The sequence below is a fragment of the Phallusia mammillata genome, chromosome 8, assembly GCF_965637545.1.
Source record: "Phallusia mammillata chromosome 8, kaPhaMamm4.hap1.1, whole genome shotgun sequence".
Classification (NCBI taxonomy): domain Eukaryota; kingdom Metazoa; phylum Chordata; class Ascidiacea; order Phlebobranchia; family Ascidiidae; genus Phallusia; species Phallusia mammillata.
Genome location: NC_137259.1, coordinates 12249539 through 12268557, shown reverse-complemented (window position 1 = coordinate 12268557; position 19019 = coordinate 12249539). Strand labels below are relative to the sequence as shown.

General features: G+C 36.0%; 1 protein-coding gene across 7 annotated transcripts in view; it reads right to left on the bottom strand.

Moving 5' to 3' along the window:
* The window catches only part of LOC145204397 (ankyrin repeat domain-containing protein 17-like), a 35273-nt gene extending 19486 nt beyond the window's left edge, over positions 1 to 15787 (bottom strand). For 3 of the 7 annotated variants that reach the window (XM_080076914.1, XM_080076916.1, XM_080076915.1), the window contains exons 1-25: positions 14626 to 14851; positions 14074 to 14251; positions 13446 to 13605; positions 11753 to 11897; positions 10594 to 10716; positions 10132 to 10279; positions 9613 to 9846; positions 9341 to 9435; positions 8506 to 8743; positions 7370 to 7561; positions 6826 to 7023; positions 4848 to 4969; positions 4570 to 4686; positions 3935 to 4127; positions 3598 to 3741; positions 3108 to 3232; positions 2772 to 2867; positions 2577 to 2667; positions 2123 to 2163; positions 1942 to 1999; positions 1843 to 1871; positions 1702 to 1771; positions 1298 to 1414; positions 645 to 863; positions 86 to 228 (exon numbers count right to left, since the gene is read on the bottom strand). In XM_080076914.1, the coding sequence (XP_079933040.1) occupies positions 86 to 228; positions 645 to 863; positions 1298 to 1414; positions 1702 to 1771; positions 1843 to 1871; positions 1942 to 1999; positions 2123 to 2163; positions 2577 to 2667; positions 2772 to 2867; positions 3108 to 3232; positions 3598 to 3741; positions 3935 to 4127; positions 4570 to 4686; positions 4848 to 4969; positions 6826 to 7023; positions 7370 to 7561; positions 8506 to 8743; positions 9341 to 9435; positions 9613 to 9846; positions 10132 to 10279; positions 10594 to 10716; positions 11753 to 11897; positions 13446 to 13605; positions 14074 to 14251; positions 14626 to 14778 (3429 nt within the window). In that variant the 5' untranslated portion in view covers positions 14779 to 14851. Of the gene's footprint in view, positions 1 to 85; positions 229 to 644; positions 864 to 1297; positions 1415 to 1701; positions 1772 to 1842; positions 1872 to 1941; positions 2000 to 2122; positions 2164 to 2576; positions 2668 to 2771; positions 2868 to 3107; positions 3233 to 3597; positions 3742 to 3934; positions 4128 to 4569; positions 4687 to 4847; positions 4970 to 6825; positions 7024 to 7369; positions 7562 to 8505; positions 8744 to 9340; positions 9436 to 9612; positions 9847 to 10131; positions 10280 to 10593; positions 10717 to 11752; positions 11898 to 13445; positions 13606 to 14073; positions 14252 to 14625; positions 14852 to 15678 lie in introns of those variants that run through there. The other 4 variants (XM_080076919.1, XM_080076917.1, XM_080076921.1 and 1 more) reach the window with 4 other exon arrangements.
* Between the last annotated feature and the right edge of the window lie 3232 nt (positions 15788 to 19019).

The following is a 19019-nucleotide window of genomic DNA, read 5'->3' as shown; positions in this document are numbered from 1 at the left end:
CTACTCTCCAGTCGACAGAAAAACGTTTTTCGACAGAAGAAAAGTTAAATTGATTCATATTGATTTATATACGACGTATACATACCAGTCTCCCGCCAGAACAAGCCAGTGACAGAGGAGTGTCCTTTGTTCTTTCGGACTGAGCTTCGATATCGGCACTCGCCTCCAGTAGAATGGACACAACACCCACGTGACCTGCTGTGGCGGCCAGGATGAGGGGAGTAAAGCCTGAGAAAAACCAAATGTAAAACTTACATCATGTAAAATACGAAGAAATAAAATGGAAAGTCTGGTAGATGTAAACTTATTGTTGCCTCGCCAATTTAGGTCAATTTAAAACAAGCGCAAAAGAGTTTTTTTTTAGGCCCAAATGACGAGTGGCAGCTTTACTTCGTTGCTTTTTATTACATACGTGTCCTCGATCCATTCGCCAAGTTAAAAATTAATAATTTTCAAAAGCATTTTCTTAAAATGCACACATACTTGGGGAGGCAGGCAGGCACTGATACGAATAAACTTAGTTTGTACACAATATTTTCCAGACAACTACATTAACTGTCTCAATAACGCTCTTTCAATCCCCTTCATGGCTTCCCCAGTTTTTACTACCAGCTAAGAAAAATACATTATAGCAACGATCTTACCCTTCTTGTCTCTGTGTTCAATGTTGGCTCCTCGTGTAATAAGAAGCTGGACCAAGTCTTCATGTCCTCCAGCGCAAGCCAGGGTGAGTGGGGTGTCATGGTTGCTCTCCGTGTAACCGTCGATATCAAGATGGGGATATGGGACGACAGAGGAGGGAGGAACCAGGCCAGGAGCAACGGGAAGAGACTGCTGCATGTCGAGACGAGGATCGCCGGACACTGAAGAGGATTGTTGTGGTTTAAGATATGACATTGTTGATTAGAGGCGGATTTTCACTCTTTGGAGGCCTTCATCACTTAAAACTATGGTGCACCATACAATGATGGCTTCAAACTGTACGAAGAGTGCGTGACAAGCAAAGCGAGCCTGTAACCTAAATTTCTAGTTGTATTTCAGCAAAATTTACACCGAAACGGAAAAATCCGACTTGGCGGTGCATTTATATGTTCCAAGAAAAATGAAAACTTGACATTGCTGTTTCACTCCATTCTGACTACTTCGTCTAATAGCTAATCCAGCCCTGTTGACGAAACTATTTTTAATCGTGCTTATTTCTACACGTAAGTTTTTCACCTTGTTTACATTATATAACACACGAGTTAACAAGCGAGTTCGTTATTGGTTGAAATCTTCAATTTAAATTAAAACCTACAGTTGAGATCACCTTCACTGGGTGATGGATGGGATAGTTGGTTGCAGGGATGGTGGACGCACTGGCAGAAAGATTCGTCCACATCTTTTACGGCTTGCGGAAGTGAACCGGAAGAACCTGTGAGATCACGTGATAATTTTGTGTAAAGATGTCCTTGTACATAGAATTAAGCGCAGCGGCAGTAAAACCCATACTACCAAGCACGTTTAAACGATTAAGTGAGACTAAAAACGGACCTAAAACGAAGCCATAAAACGTAACTGTTAATGAATGTATTATAAAGAGCACATGTCTTTTGAAAGACTTGGACAGAAATTTTGTAAACTGTGTGTTTTGTTACAATCGTTGCTACAATGCCAGCGGATAACAGTATGTGTCTAAGGCAAAAGTTACAATCCACTTACCGTTATTGAGTTTATGAAGAGCTTGTGCCTGTTTATTGCTGTTTACTACCGCGTTAGAAGGACCAGGAATCTAAAAACAATCAAATATAATGATTAAAAAAACTCTTTCCAAAACAACTGAACAAAAAGGTAAATACATACCTGGGGTGTCTGTTGGGAAGTGTGGGCACCTGCACAAAAATGACAACGTTTATTGCACTTAGTGTTTAACTTAAAAATGCACAGTGAAGTGACTATTACCTTTGTAAACATCTTTGCCCTTGAAATGCTCTGATCCAGGCGGTAAAGGGTTGGTTTCCTAAAACAAACGTTTTGTTGAAGTTATGTGTAAAGTGTAAGTAATTGGTCAGCCACACTTGAATCAGGCAGCTGAACTCAGTTACTACAGCAAAGCATTACACAAAAGGTGATGACAACTTACTGGTTGTTGAATGCTTGAGGTGTCTTCACCGTCTGGTTTTCCTAAAATGGTGCAATATGTTAGAAGTTAACCCATAACAGTATATGATTATGCTTTGTATAAATTGTCAAAGTTTTACATGACTCTGGGGCGTAACAAAAATTAGGCAAAGTAGTAGGTATGCAAAATTATGATGTAAAGTTGGGAATACATTTTACTTGCAAAATCTGTTAAGGGGTAAATAAGAGAAAAAATGTGAAAACCTATGTTGTAAGTTTTGTATCAGTCAAGAACAAACAAAACCAATGTTACACATAATGATAGTGCAACAAATTTCATTTAAAAGTTGCTTAGAAACACACCCTGGCCCAAATTGAATTAAATGGTTGAACATTTTTAAACTCAAACTTATATTGTAAAAAGAGTTCAGAAACGGTCAACCCCAAACACTTAAACAAACAAGTTTTTCTTTTACCTCTTTGCAAGGTGCTTGCCTCTGCTTGCTTCATGTCCATATAATGCTGCTTCAACTGTTGTTGGGTTTTAAGCTGAAGCTCCCTTTCAACCTATAAAACACCAAATATTTTGTCATAGATAAAAAGATGGATAAAATTAATCCTAGTTCAGCTAATGTAATAGATTTGGTGATATTGAGATGGAATTTAGCTACCTTTTGAAGTTCTTCCAGTATCTTCTGTTTCTTAAGGACTTGTTCTTCTCTGGTCTTATAAAGCTCCTCAACCTTTTCTTTGGTCAACTGGTCGGTCTGCGGCAAATAAAAAAAAATGTAACTCGCAAATGGATTCAGCAAGACAACACAATTCTTTCTTATAGTGTTTTAAAATTCAAGCCACGTTGTGACTGTGGTTCTCAACAAATGCCGACCATTTTTTTCAAACACAGTCCCTACGTTTAAACCCTATCTCAAAATATGGTAATGTGGATTATTGAGATGTTTAAAGTGAAATGGAGAAAACAAAGAATATAGAAGTAAAATAGTGTATACCTGCATCATTTCAATATTTTTTAACTGGGCATTTTTTTCAATTGCTTCCTTAATTCGTTGTTCAAGTTCGGTCAACTTTCCTTGTGCTTCCTCAACAATTGATTCGGCAGTTCTTGTTTTGCCAGCTGCATAAAAAATCATTACAGTTAAATGTGCCACTAAAATACTAACTTTCAATCAATCAAATAACTTTAGCCCCGACATTGGGTAGATTCATGTGATGTAATTGGCCTAAAATATTTGATTTACAAATGAGCATGCCATGATTAATGGTCTGCATGAATGCTCCACTGATCCGAGATGTGAATTTAAATTCACCATAGTAAATCAGTTTAGAATAAAAATTATTATGTGACCTTGAATAATGTTTAATTGGTGAATTTGCTCATAACTTTTGGAAACTGGCAAAGTATATGGAATAACACTGCAACACAGATTTTTGTAGGCATTGCCTTAAGTTTAGAAAATAATATGATATTAGGTTACCAACCTGCTGCATCACAAGCCATAGATTGCAAAAACTTTTCAACAGTGAAAGCCACATCTTTGTCGACAGCAAGTTTAGTGTCAGGAGGAAGGTAATCGGCTTGCGACAAAAGATTACCTTGTTGAATTAACTGGGTGACTAGGGCAGCTAAAAATTGATAGTACAAGGTAAAGTCATTTTCTATATTATTTCTACCTGCAATACTTGTACTTTAAACTTAAAGACAGATTACTTAATTTTTTGTAAACTTAAATAAATTAGGACCTGTCTAAAAGTCATAATAAACACATATTTTCAACACATTTGAAGAACATAATTTGTCAACAGAAAAACATATTACTTGTTGCTTTTTCGTTTCCTTCTGGCAGTTTTAAATCACTGGGTGGAATAAGATCCATGACTTCAGGAAAGTGGTCACAACCACTGGCGAGGGGCAGTTGGGGGGCTTGGTCGGGCTCCTGAGGGGGAACCACCATAGGCAGTGACTGAGTAGGCACCCTTGGGGGCACTTGCTCAGGGGTGGGTGAAGCAACCTTGATAAATGCAAACATATTCAATTTAGACATAAAACAAAAAATTGCAGGAAAAAGTATAGATAAAAAGCGACATGCTTTATATTTTAAACGTTTCGGCAAATGCTTATGCCATGATCAGTGATATGAAAGCCACATCAGTTAAACCCATTTATATACACTTGAGTCACATGAAGGAATGATAAAAAGGTGCGAAACAAGCGTCACATAAAAAACAATAAATCTATCATGTCGCTTTTTAAGTCTATTTGGGTCGTTATTTTCAACTTATGAACAGATCCCTATATAGTGTTCCAAAGTACTATGCGCTAGTAGGTCTTAGAGGGATTTTTCATACAAGTCATCGCAGAGGGAAAGGTAAGGACAACAAGTATACACAGAATATTGCAGTAAAGACATTCATTGTTATATGGTGAGTTTACATGATTTCTATTTTTCACACCTGGGAAGTTTCAGGAGGGAGGGACAAAAAGTTATGAGGGAAATCAAGAAGAAGTCGGACAATGGCAGTGTGACCTCCTTTGGAAGATTCAAGTAACATTGTTGATCCATCTTTTAACTATTAAACAAAAAAAATGTCAGATAAAGAATAAATAGTTAAAGTTCACTTAATCTTTATCACAGTAAAGTTGCCTATTCAAGACACCTCATTATGTCATTCATTGCAGTTTTGTGTGGTGTTACACCCTGAATATTTGTGGACTTATATGGTTGACATACCGTTTGTGTTGGGTCAGCACCCTGGCAAAGCAGAAGCTCCACCACAGAGAGATGTCCACACACACAAGCAAGAGACAGAACACTGTGTTCGTTATTCTTGGTTGTTCGATTTACGTCGGCTCCTGCATGAAAAACAATTTAACAAATCTGCAAGACTAGGTCACAAATAAGCAGCCTTAGCAATTTTGCTAAATTTAGTACTATAGGCAAGACTTTTCAGATTTATCAGTTTAAACATGTACAAGAAAACAATAAACAAAACATAAATAAACTAGAAGGGTGGCTTTCTGATATACTTCCATTTTATATATTCCATACGATATTTACCAATTTACTATACACATCATTTGATCCACACATATGATTGTTTTTGTAAACAAAAACTAATGGGTCCCCACACGCGTGTTTGTGCGGATTTATGGTAAACAAATGTTGCGGTGACTTTTAGATTTTTAAAAACAAATTTTTAGAAAGCATTAACCCAACAATAAAAAAATTGTTCGTATTCTTTTTGCACTATTATTGTCATATAATTACAAAAACATTAAAAAAGAACGAAACAAATACTTTAATTTAATCTCTTGCTTTGACCCAGATATTGTTGTACCATTGACCTGCAGTAACCTCTCAGGGTGCACACGCCAAACGACTGTTTGACCTATTGACACCGTTTTCAATAGACGCCGTCCTTACTGTTCAACAAAACCGTTTAACCTAATTTATACATGCCTTGAGTGTTGATTCCTAAATTGATAGCAAAAAAACACTACATTATGATGAAAGAAAGTTCTGAACTGTGTTAGTAATACCTACTAGTTGACCTTAAGTAACCCATGGTCATGCGGCGGCCAACCTGACAACGAGCATTTAAAAAAACACATTTATCTTGCAAAAATGTCAAGTTTGATTTTTCAACTTTATTTTGATTAACAAGTTTTGCTTGACATATACGAAACCGAAGCACGCTTATTAGGTTTAAATCACGTCATAGGTGTGAAACCTTCGCCAAAACTGAAAATGTGAGTGACAACTTAATAAAACGAAATAGCATTGCTGTGCAAAACAGCTGATTTCTAATCACCGAAACGACGTCTCGTAAAACGTCTGTCCGACGTCAAGCTGAGCCCTCCTGCTATCGTAAACCAGTGAGTTACTCTCTTGGGACTTCTGCCTACAGTGTCTTTCTTGACCAAACGAGCGTTAGACACATTTACGTTTCGGGGGCCTGTGGGTAAACCGCTGGGTAATTCGGGGTCAAACTTCTGGAGGATCAAGTTTGGATTAATAACTAACATATGTCCAAATTTGAATAAATTTGAAGCACTCTTTCTTTACCAAACCAGCGTTACAAACCAGCGTTAAAAATTTTACGTTTTCGGGGCCTGTGGGTGAAACGCTGGGTCATTCAGGGTCAAACTTCAGGAGGATCAAATTTTGGTTAATAACTAACATCTGACAAAATTTAAACAAATTTGAAGCACTCTTTCTTGACCAAACGCATATAACAAACCATGTTTTAAAAAATTTGCATTTTGGGGGCCTGTGGGTGAACCACTGGGTAATTCGGGGTCAAACTTCAGGAGGATCAAATTTAGATTAATAACTAACATCTGTCCAAATTTGAATAAATTTGAAGCACTCTTTCTTGACCAAATGCGTTTAACAAACCAGCGTTAGACAGAAAAAAGAAAAAAAAAATACGGACAAAAACAATATGTGTCCCCTTCAGGGAAGGGGACCCATAATAAAAGTCCTGTTAAGTCAGCTTAACATTTGCAAGTGGCAACAACTTGTTTCAAACACAGTAACCCTTGTAAAAGTTATCTCAAAAAAACATCAATCAGAAAAGAGAATGTAACAATATGTTAAAAAGGGTGAACAAGTGATTGAAATGTTTCTCTACCCATTTTGTCTTGATCAGTATTTACTCTTACACAAAACACAACTTTTACTGGGCAGGGAATGTTGAAATACAAACCTCTGGAGATAAGGAATTGAACAGTACAGAGATGACCAGCTCGCGCTGCTTTCATCAGCGGCGTTCGACCACCTTCAGTTTCATGTTCAAGGTCAGCTCCAGCAGCTAGAAGAACATCAGCCACATCCGTGTGACCATGTTCACATGCATACGACAGAGCAGTGTCACCACTAGAGGTAGTAGCGTTGACATTGGCACCTAAACAGCAAACAATGTTTTGTAAAAACAAAAAATGGAACTCATAGGTGGCATTCCTAAGTTTTGATAATTTATATGTTTTATACCCTATTTAATGATTTGCTTTATACACTATTTGACCTACAATTACGATTGTTTTCACAAGCAAAAACGAATGGGTCTCCACACACATGTATACGGCTTTATGAATATTTTTTGATTTCATAAGGACTAATAAAAAATAAAAAAAGCATTTTCAAAAAGTGTATAGCAAGTGAAAACATGTCAGCTTTTGAAAACCTTGGATGTTGCGTGATTGGTGCAACAAGTAAAACAACATAATTTTCAACAGTAATCAGATTCAAACCTTTTTGTATGAGGAATTTAACCAGGTCAAGTTGTCCTTCCTGTGCTGCCTCCATTAGTGGGGTGGAACAACCGGTTTCAATATTTCCACCGGCTCTTACAAGGAGCTCTGCACACTCTAGAAATCCTCCACAACAAGCGAGTGTCAAAGCAGTTTCTTGTGTCTCCTCAGTTTTTGCATTGACATTGGCATCTGGTTTAGAAACACAAGTCGTATATATACCTTAATGTCTATTGACCAGGCATGCAAAACGCATTATTTTCTTCTTTTCCAAGATCAAATCCCCACATTTTTAATGGATATTTTTTGTTACCGTATTTGTTACCGTATTTACTCGATTGTAAGCCGGGCTTATATTGTTTTTTAGCTGCCGTTTGTGCGGCTTATACCATTTTAATATTATACCGAAATTATTTCTACACTCCAAAATTTTAAATTATTTGGGGTTCAAAACATGTATGCGTGTACAGATTATACGTCGATATACATTCTTTTGGGTACAATTATCAAAGTGAGTAACAGATATGGGCAAATAGTCATACCATATAACAACAGAAAGATGTATTAGGAAACAATCATATCTAAAATTCCAGCGTGCGGCTTACAATCGAGGGCGGCTTATTATTTTTTAACACCTCAACATGCGGCTTACAATCAAGTAAATACGGTAGTTGGCCAATCCAAAAAATTAAATGGGTAGTTTAAATTTTGTGTCAAATTCAATTTTATTTTGCTTCAAACAGTTATTGAGGTAAAACATAAAATGACAAACAGAAAGATTTTGATTTCTACTACCTTAAAGTTTTTTTCAATGACGCAGTATTGTACATCATGTATTTGCATACATTCGTATCCATGACTCAGCAAAAATTATGACCAAGTATGTTTTCAGCACTTTTAGTCATTTTTTACTGTAGGTGCGTAATAAATCTTGCATACCCACTCACTTTAAATCATGAAAGTGCCCACCTGCTTTTTTATGCAACTGATGTCATAAACAAATGTTTAACACAAATCTTACACTACGAAAACAAAGGTTTTGGCAGCAAAATAATATACAACATGGTCCATTTTATCTGTACAATTCACACTCAGTGACTTGACAAAGGTGTAAAACAAAGTATATTTAGACTTACTCTTGGCAAGGAGGAGTGCAACCATTTCCTCATGTCCCTCCCTCGCTGCTTCCATAAGTGGAGTGTAACCTTCATCATTTACTTCTTCCAGGGCTGCCCCTCGTTCAATAAGCAGCTCAGCTAATTCCACATGACCACCACAAGCTGCGAGGGTCAGAGGGGATTCAAAACTGTCTGCTGGCATGTTCACTTGGGCACCAGAATCCAACAGCAGTCTTGCAACTTCAACATGGCCATCCTACAAAAAATATTGGTTACCAGTAAACACAATGACCCAATTGAAAGTTACTTTATTCAGATTGGTTTTACATGAAACAGTTCCTAAACCATGTGAACAAACATATAACTGCCAAACAGAAAAAAATCCCAAGTGAGAATGAACATAATCGTAAGTTTGTTTGTATTTTTTTGTTCTGGAAAAAATGGGCAGTGCCAGACATTAAGACAAGCAAAGAAGGAAATGTTCAGCATCTGAACAACTTGTAATAAATGCCCATCATTTTTATGTCTAAATACAAAACTCGTCACTGCAGTTTTCAAAAATATGCTGACCTATCATTTATTACTCAAATGTGGGCTTTGCTTGGTGACAGGCTGATTTGGTATAACGCCTTTAATGGGCCTGATGTGGTATGATTTACATACGTGATATTTATAATATAGTCAGCATGCCTAGTTGGGCATATTCATTGGATGCCTGACTCTCTACAACACAACACTCATAGTCTAAGGGTTGAGCATTCACATTCAAGTACAAAAAAAATTGTTTACCAGTGGCCCTAATACTGCATAGCTGTTTTACATGCAAATGTATTTTTGTTTGTTTTTTACTTACCATTGATGCTTCCATGAGGGCAGTGTGCATTTCATCTGTTTTGTGTTCCTGGTCAGCTCCAGCTTGTAATAAGAATCGAACCATTTGGAGGTGACCTAAAATATGCAGATAATCTTAAAACCATAATTTAAACGCAGCATAATATAAAAACCAAAATGTCATGTTATTTTATCACAGGTTACATTGAGTACTTGGTTTTCTTTAAATCGCATAGCTAAATAGTTCATATATTAGTCTAAATTCAAACAAACAATGCAAAAAATGTGTTGTACCTTTGTAACAGGCAAGGGTAAGTGCTGATTCTTTAAACTCATTAGAGTGGGTGTTAATTCCTGCTCCACATTCAAGGAGAATGGCAGCCACATTGACATGGCCACCAGAGGCTGCCTCCATGAGGGGTGTATGTCCATTTTCATTGTGACATTCAAGTTTTGCACCAGCATCAACCAAAAGCTTCACAACGTCTTCGTAACCACCACAACATGCATATGTTAGTGCTGTGTTGCCTGTAAGATAGTGACAATAGTATTTTGCTTGACTAATGATAATTTCGCCAACATGCCATAAACCAAACAAAGACAATTTGAACATATACTTGAAGCACTTAAGACTTCTGCTAAATGAACAAAAATGCACATAAACATTTGTGACAATTTAAAAACAAACTGCAAATTTCCAGTCAAACTGTTCCAAATTTTCAAATGTTGTTGAAGGATGACACTCAAGCTTGAGGACAAAACATTTTGACAAGCACTTTGGTGATAGAGTAGACAACCCACACTTAACAGTACCTGTGGTTGAAGTGGCGTTGACATCAGCTCCGTGGGCTAACAAGAGCTTAACAATATCTGTGTAGCCCCCAGAGGCTGCTTCCATCAGGGGTGTACAATCCCCTTTAGCCCCACAGTCCTCTACATTGGCATGCATGGCTAACAGCACCTAAAAAACAATATGGAATTGCTTGATAAGCTTTGGCATAGGCACATACCGAATGGAAAAGTGAAAAAGGATCCTTTGAAACCAACGAAAAAAGTAATTTTTTTAATGTTTTGAAAAACATTATTGGGATTTAAACTATCTTCAAATGACTGGAGTCCATGTATAACCATCACATACAACTGATTTTGAAAGTCATATTTCTAACACATATCAGAACAAATATTTGGTTTCATTTAAACTGCAAAGCTGAAAAAAGTTTGGAAGAAAAATGGTGAGTGAAATATTTGGAAAAATAAACTTGATAAAGCAAGTGCCTTGGTAAGCTGGTGGTTAAGAGTAGAAAGAAAAGAAGAGTTGATTTTATGTCGAAGTCGAAGACTGTGCTCGGAAGTAAGGTAAGTCGCTTCATCAGAGTATGGAGGAACAGAAAGAAGAACCTGTTGTATGACGAGAAGATAAATAAAAAAACAGTTTTAAAGAGACCATTTTCAAAGGCAAGTTACAAACAAATAATGAATTTCAAAAAGTAGTATTAACTGTTGCTAAGAAAATGTAATGTGTGATTTTGTGGTCTATAGCCAAGCAGTATGAGCACTTACAATAAGATTGGTACTGACTAAGCATTAAAAGTGCCACTAAAATTTAAAAAAATCATCTATTGTCTTAAAGAGCAAAAGTCCAAAGTACACCACAACAAACAAAAATATATTTGCAATAACTCGCCTTATGTCATACTCATTTATTCTTGCTCAAAAAGTCCAAATAGAGATTTAAAAACAAGGCAAACAATTTGTAATTATGTTTTAGGGCATTATTTTCCAAAATCATTTAACAAAATTATCCAAATCATATCGACACACATCCAAATCATTTAAACCTTTGGGAGTAATACCAAGCTATTACAGTGGAAGTCACAACATTGGGCATTTCCACCACAAAATGGGAAATGACCCCATTCAATTTGACACCATATTTTCACGCCATTCTCCACACACAAACCCCTACATTAGTGGGAAGGGACACATCCTGGACATCACAAATCTCACACCAAAAGTTTTGAAACCTATACACATCATTGTCTATAATGTTAAATGCTAAGGTGCTGAGAATAGAACAGTACATTTTTTTCAAGATTTGTTCACAGACAGTTATTGTCAAAAAGTAACCTAACCAGATATATTTGTTACATTTAAAACATGCTAAAGCACAGATCACACCAACACAACAAACTTTGGTAAAGCTAGCTAAGAGATATGGTATAGGCTGAAAGAAGCACAATGAAACAATACATACAGAAGGGAATAACCAAAGCCAAAGTAACAGAACAGAAAAGGCACAAAAACATCATTTCTCAAAGTTTGTGTTACAGTGAAAACAAGTAAGCGAAAAACTGTTCCCTGTATAAAAGCAGTCAAATTGGTAAATGGAAAATAATTTGTGCTGGACATATAAGAGTATTTTCAGTCAGCTTACCTCTACTAGCTCGTAGTAGCCAGCTGAGCAGGCCAAGGAAAGAAGACTCTCACCATCTTCTGTTGTCTCATTTGCACTTCGCCCTTCACACAGCAACTTGCGAACAGTATTTACATCACCCTCACTACACGCCTCTACCAGTGTTCTACAAAAAGTGCAAAGTTCAGTAAAAAGATGTACATTACTTGTGAACAACATATTTTTGTGATGACTACAGTTGGACATATTAGACTAAAGTGTCACTTTAATGTGAAATTACAGATTGCTGGTACTAAGGTTTCCAGCAACATGAGACATGTCTGTTTATTTTGAAGAAAATGTCCTTGATAGCCTATGTTTTTTAAAAACATGTAAATTTAAGGCATATGTATAAAATTGAGGCATATATATATATACCAAATTGTCATCACATCTTTGTTTATCAATGAAAGAAACTGAACGAGCAGCTTTCTTTGCAAGGCCAATACACATGGAATTGCACTCAGTGTATGTCCAAAACAAATAAAATATCAATGATCCTAAATAAACAATGTTAAAAATTCCATTTAACTCTACAGTTGGTGAGTGAAATTACTAATTCCTGAGGTTATAGGACCTGAAATTCCAGCATATCTGCTCATTCGAAACTTCTTGTGAACAAGATTTCTTACCCACATGAAATTTTTGACAAAATACAATACTTTTTGGAAATAAAAAACATATGCACACATGTACAAGGCTATATCTACAACCCGTAGTAGAATCAGAAAAATTATTGACACTAAAGTTTTGTGAGATTTCCCAAACATAGAACATTTAGTCCAGTGGTTCTCAAACTTTTTTATTGTCGGGGCCAAATGGTATTTTTTAAGTGTGTAGAGAGCCGCAAAAAAGCGAAACCTTGAGAAAATCACTAAAGATTATTACTTTGAAAGCTAAAATAGCACTGTTTGGTGGTTTTCTGAGGTCTGGTGCGAGCCGCAAAATAAGTAGTTGGGAGCCGCATGCTGCCCCGAAAACCGAGTTTGAGAACCACTGATTTAGTCTAAAACTTTTATAGTTGGAGATTTTCAATTATGCGCATCCAGACAAAATTCAGGAATGGCTTGAATTATTTATCAGAAATGCATGCACTCTGAATATCGATTAATAATGAGGCAAGGCATTACATCATTGAAGAAAAGTTAAACACTTAACTCACTGACATGGTAAATTTAAAAAATTTAGGATTTTAAAATGCCTCTGGTCACAGAACAAAGTAAAACGTTTTCAGAGAAATTCCCAATTACCTACAGGAGCAACATTTATCAAGTTTGTAGTTTTTTTGTGTGTGTTTGATTGTTTTACCTTAAACATGGCTCCACATGCTACCTACAAACCATGAGTTAAAATCTGGCACATTCAAACAACAGTGCAAGTTGTTTTCAAACCAGAAATGTCAAGTCACAGTGATGATTATGAAGTTTGTTTTTTGTTACTGCATAAAGTAAAGAACATTGAAATTACAAGTAAGATAAAGATTTTTTAAAATATTTTCTATCTTTCATAGATTGCAATCTGCCAATTTTTAAAATATGATAGGAGCAGAAATGATACATCAATTCAAATTTACGCAGGTCAAGTCTAATTTACATATTCCACAACATGACATCAAACAAAGCAAGATGATAGTTTACAATTAGGGTTATGCAGAGAATATAGAGATGAGTTTTACCTTTCTTGAGAATGTTCATTGGCAGCTTCATTTTCTGTTTTCATTTTTGACAAAGCAGCAGCTGCTTCATCCAGTGCACACGATACAGATGAGGAAAGTCGCTTTAAAACTTCGGGGTCAGCAAATGCCTTGCCGTCGGATGTGGATAACTTTCCAATGCCTATTTAAAAATGGGTTATAAATAAGACAACTTAGCACCACATATCCAGTGTATATAACTGCAAGAATTCATGTAGATTTTTAACATATACAGTAAACCTTGGGTAGTCTGAACTCTTTGAATGAAAAAACTTGGCCAGATTATGCGAAGATCTGGTCTAACCAATTTTGTTTAGTTCATGGCTAATCACAGTATAAATCATTTGATCCAAATTAACTGCACTTGGTTAAACCAAGGTCTACTGTATAGACCCTAATTTTATTTAGCACATGGTCACAAATATTTTAGTTCAGCTACAGGAAATTCCTGCAAGTAAAGCCTAAGCATGGAATGTTGACTATGTTATGCTTAGACTTGCAGTCAAAGCTTATTTGGACAGTCTGGAATAAGCTATATTTTCTATTCAAATTGGCAAACTGTCTGGCGAGGTGACCAACAAATAATGTTTGTGCAAATTTTTTGTCTTACCTGCAGCTTCAAGCAATGCTTCCAGTCTTGCTTGTGTCTCAGCATCCACTGATATTTGGTCATCACTTGCTCCGTCACTAAGTGATGCCTGACCTGTGGCGGCCAGGAGAGCAAGCTTGGAAGCAAGAGCAGATGTGTCACTGCCGAAGCTTTCTTGGTCAAGGATAAAGGATTCAATCTGGCAAAAAAGGTGCAATCCCTTAGTGATGTATACAAAGTAAGTGACATACCCAAGGGTGGAATAAATGTCATTGATCAGGTTTTATCATTGTAAAATCAATACTGGAAAACAGGTTGGTTTGACACGCCAGCAAATGAAATGTTGAAAGGTCAGAACATTTAAAGCAACACAGCAACCACAGCAGATACGACTGTATGTGCATTTTTAAAGATTAGAAGATCTTTCTCAAAGCAAGAAACTGGGTTACATTGTATTTGAAACAACCCAGACCTAAATATTGCAGACTTCTTACTGATGTACATGAAGAAGCAGACATGAAAATTGAAAACATTTTTAGGCGAGGTTTAATACTTTTGACAAAAAATACTTACATCTTTTTCAACTTTTTCTGCCTGCCCAGAAATGGGGCTTCCAAACAGAAATTTTTCGATTTCACCTATATTTTCAATGTCAATTAGTGGCTGAGGTGGTTGCCATGACATTATTTCTTCTGCTGTCATCGAGCAATCTATTTTGTTATTCATTTCTGTCTTTCCTTACATAAACTGTCTTAAATAAAACTAAGTTTAGTCTGTCAACATATTCAGTTACTAAAATTGTTGGATTAGCTATGTAACATATTCCTGCCTTTTCTTAAAGTTGTATTAGCTAGATGTATCATAAAAAGTATTGTCATTTGACTTAACCACATACTGTACATTACCTAGTGAAGCTAACACCCAAAAGAACTAGACAAAGCACTAAAGAAAACTAAAGAGAAAAGCACCACTCTGTTCCCAGTTGTGTCTATCAATCAAACTCATCCATGCAGACTTAACACTTCTCATATGTGCAAGTTTCAGCACAGAAATCACCAGAAGGCTGTGAGAAATCTGTTTCATAACCAGTTTAGTTTGGTAACACTTTCTTGACAAGAACAACATGTTTCTGTTTGGGTATAGATTCATTTTTAGCAAGTTCTAACCTATGTATCTTTGTATACTATCAGACACAGTATCAATATGTATACAGTTTCAGTAATATGTGAGTTCAAACTGAAGTTAGTATTTTGTTCAATTCTGTAGGTTAAGTACAGTTTTGACAGCAGACAAAGAGACCTTTTAAGTGCCCCCTGGAGTTTTGAATATTTCATGGAGATTGTCAAAAAAGTGAAACTGATAGATTCATGACATCATGCAATAGAAATGTAGAAAATGTCAGCAACTGAAATGATTATAGGAAACCCATTGAATTGAAAACCAACAATGAACAGAAATCAAGGAGGCAACAGACAATATACTGAAGCAAGTAGTATTTATGACTGTCATGTAACAGTTTAATTTAAACATTCAAAAATGGTGAGGGTTTCAATGTTTTCATGACACTGTAATGCACAAGCCTGCCAGTACATGTGTGAAACAACATAGATAAAAAAATGTTTTTACCTCTGATGTCTCTTCTTCGTCAGTTTGGGACATTTCCAGTAATTCCAGCACCTTAACGTATTTATTTTTTCAGACCAAAACTTGTCCTTTTTTAAAAAACAAAAACATTTTTAGCATGTAATATTTTAAGAATCATTAAAAGAATCATGCAAGCAACAAAACAAAACATAGCTTACATGATTAAATTTTACTACATTCGAGCTATTCTTGGTATTTGACTAATAATTCTGTTACCATGTTTGTTAAGAAAATATTCCTAATGCTCAGAACCTAATTCGACATTACAAGTCATGCTTGACCAAATGTGCAACACTGTGATTACATGTGATCACAATAATATGGCATTTCTGGTCATTACACAACACTTGTATCTTCAAACAGCATTTTTAGTCAAACATTGTGAGAAAACAGGGCAAATGTAGAGTGTTATCCTGCTAATAAGAGTGTTTAACAATAGCGAAAAAGTCAAGTTGCTTGGCTCTGTAGTCGCATTACAAGATTCACAATACACTCACAAAAGCAAGTATATATAGCTCAAGAAAAGTTTGCTGTAGACATAAATTGTTTTAGCGTTTACAAGACAGTTAGATAAGTTCAATGAATGTGTACACAAGCCTAAGCAAATCGTAGTTGACACTAGATGGAACAGAATCTCATTATGTTACCATTCAGCCGAGCAAAAGTCAGATATTAGCAATTGAGGTATATTTGGCAGTCTATTCTTTTCAACATGTGTATACTGGCACAATGGCAGCTGATTTTTGCCAATAATCTTTTTTCGCTGAGTTTAAATCCAGTAAAATGTCTTTATGTAAATAAGTCAAATCACAAAAGGTAATTTTTTGTATCCAATTTTTTGAAAGTACTAAAATTTACATACATAAGAAACAGATTCGTGAATGACATTTTTAAGTGTGCGATTGTTTTCATAACAACAAACTATGGCTCGTAGTTTGGTACAATTTCATTACAATGTTGCATAAGTGTGTTAAACCAATGCATGTTTGATCACAACATAGCACACTAAACAGATTATAATAAGGTAATCTTCACTTGGACACAAAGATCATTTACATTTTTACATCAAACACTAACAACACAGCAGTCCTTGGAAGTCTGGACCACCCAATACTTTGTATTTGACATAATATCTATCACACTTCATTTTAATTCGTGTCGGTTCTGTATTTTGCTTTATTAACATTGTGCAGTTATTTTACTGGGTGATTGTTCAGTGATGTTGCGTGCTTTCTTTTCCTGTATGAAATGAACCTAAATCTTGTTTAGTGTAAAGCTCTGCGAGTACATACGGAAACTATTACAATATTTTGTGCCTAAAATTCCTCACTGTTCAGCAATATTAACTATTCCTTTCGTGAGACTAAATTTAACTAAGTTTACACTTTACATCAGGTTTACCACACTTTGCTACGTCAAGGCGAGGCGAAGAAATACTTCACGCCTATCCAACCTTCCACACCACCATTCGGATATTTCATGAAGACGGATTTGGCAGCGTGCATGAAACGTAGTGAATTAAATCTAAAAAGAATGTTTCAATATTATTATTTTTAACTTTTGCAACAATACCAAATTAGGTTTTTCATTTATTTATTGTATCAAACAATGTTCTTTCAAATAGGATTTGATAAACTGATCCCAACTTTATAGTTGTTGGGCAAACGCATAGTAAACATGTATTTTGTAAATCAGTCGTTGTGAAAATACATGTCACGCGGCCGATTCCCGCATTTGCAAATGGATAAAGTATTGGCAAAGTGCCATGTTTTTGGTGGGGCTACTCTAAAATACGCAATCTACGCAATCTACTAAAAACAACTAACTAAGATGTTGACGGTTAGGGCTATTAGGGTCTGGGTGAGGGTATGTAATAAAAATAACTTTATAATTTAATCTCAGATAGCCTACCTTTTGGGCCTAATTTTCCTACAAGTGTTAACATGCGTTACCATACGGTGTTTAGTACCACTCTCAACACATATGTGAATATTAAGCCCTAATTGGGAATCTAAAACTAAATTATAGTGTTATTTTTATTATAAATCCTCACCCAGAACCCTAAAAGCCCTAACCGTCAACATTTTTAAAAGTTGCAAACGTTTTATAAGTAGATTGCGTAGGCTATAGATTGCGTAGTTTGCGTAGATTGCGTAGATTGCGTATTTTAGAGGAGCTTTAATACGAGAAAGTTTAAATAGGTTTTTACAAGCAGTAGAAAAAAAACTTTAAATAGTAGCCTACTCCATGTGTGTAATTAAGTTATTGTTCAAGTCCGGATTGCATACGCGCTGTTTCGAATAAACAGTTCTTAAAATGCAATAACGAAAATATTCTAAGAACAGGAAATATTATTTAAATAGGTGCGGATGTTTAAAAGTGACTTTTTTCACCTTTAAAGGCTTAGGATTGGGGACGTCTCGGTATTGGTTTCTTTACGACAGTAGCCTATTGATAGCCAAGAAACGTTAGGCTTTAGCCTACCTTGCGCTTGGTACTTAATCACACCGCCTAAACAGCAGGTAATTTTTTGCAAAAAATAAAAATGTAATTCTTTAAATAGGCTAAGGAGTAAAAATAAGGAATTTTGTATTTTAAATTCTTCAAAAGATGAAAAAGGGTTTATCCAAATTGCGCGACTAGTTTTTTTGAAAAAAAACGTGAGTTTCAAATTTGTTTTCTAAATCCGACAATGCAACAAAAGGTAAATGAAAAAAAAGTTTGAGCAGCTCAGTTGTGCTGACTTTTAACTGTATTTCCATTTTGTTAAAAGATTTTGCGCGGTTGTCCTATGAAGCGTTTTTTGTTTAAGATACCCAAAAACAACTAAAATGGAACGGCACAGTTTTTAGTTTTTGTCTGGAGGTTGCTTGTTCCAAAAGTGCGTACAGCATACAAAAATGTAGTACACCGTTAAGCACACCAAAATGTTGTACACCGTAAAGCACACCAAATCGCTCCCACTTGGTGGCGTTGCGCCGCATTAACGCTTGGTTTACCAAAATGTCGGTTTGGACAGCGATCAATAGTGGTCCAGTAGTTTCAGTTGGTCTGAAAGTTTCTGAAGTTAAAAATTTTGCAGTTAAATGACGTTTTTGCAGTTAAATGACAGTACAATCTAGGGCTCGTTTAGGTCGTATTTTTATTTTGCAGTTGCGGTTTTTGGGCTAGTTTCGGCAAGCAAAGTTGCGCTTTCTGGCAACTAGACCAGGGCTCTTCAACCGGGGTTCCGTACAACTCTCTCAGGGGTTCCATGAACTTTAAGGGTTCCGCTCGGGTTCCCCGACCTTTCTTGTACCAATTCAAAAATGATTCATAATATC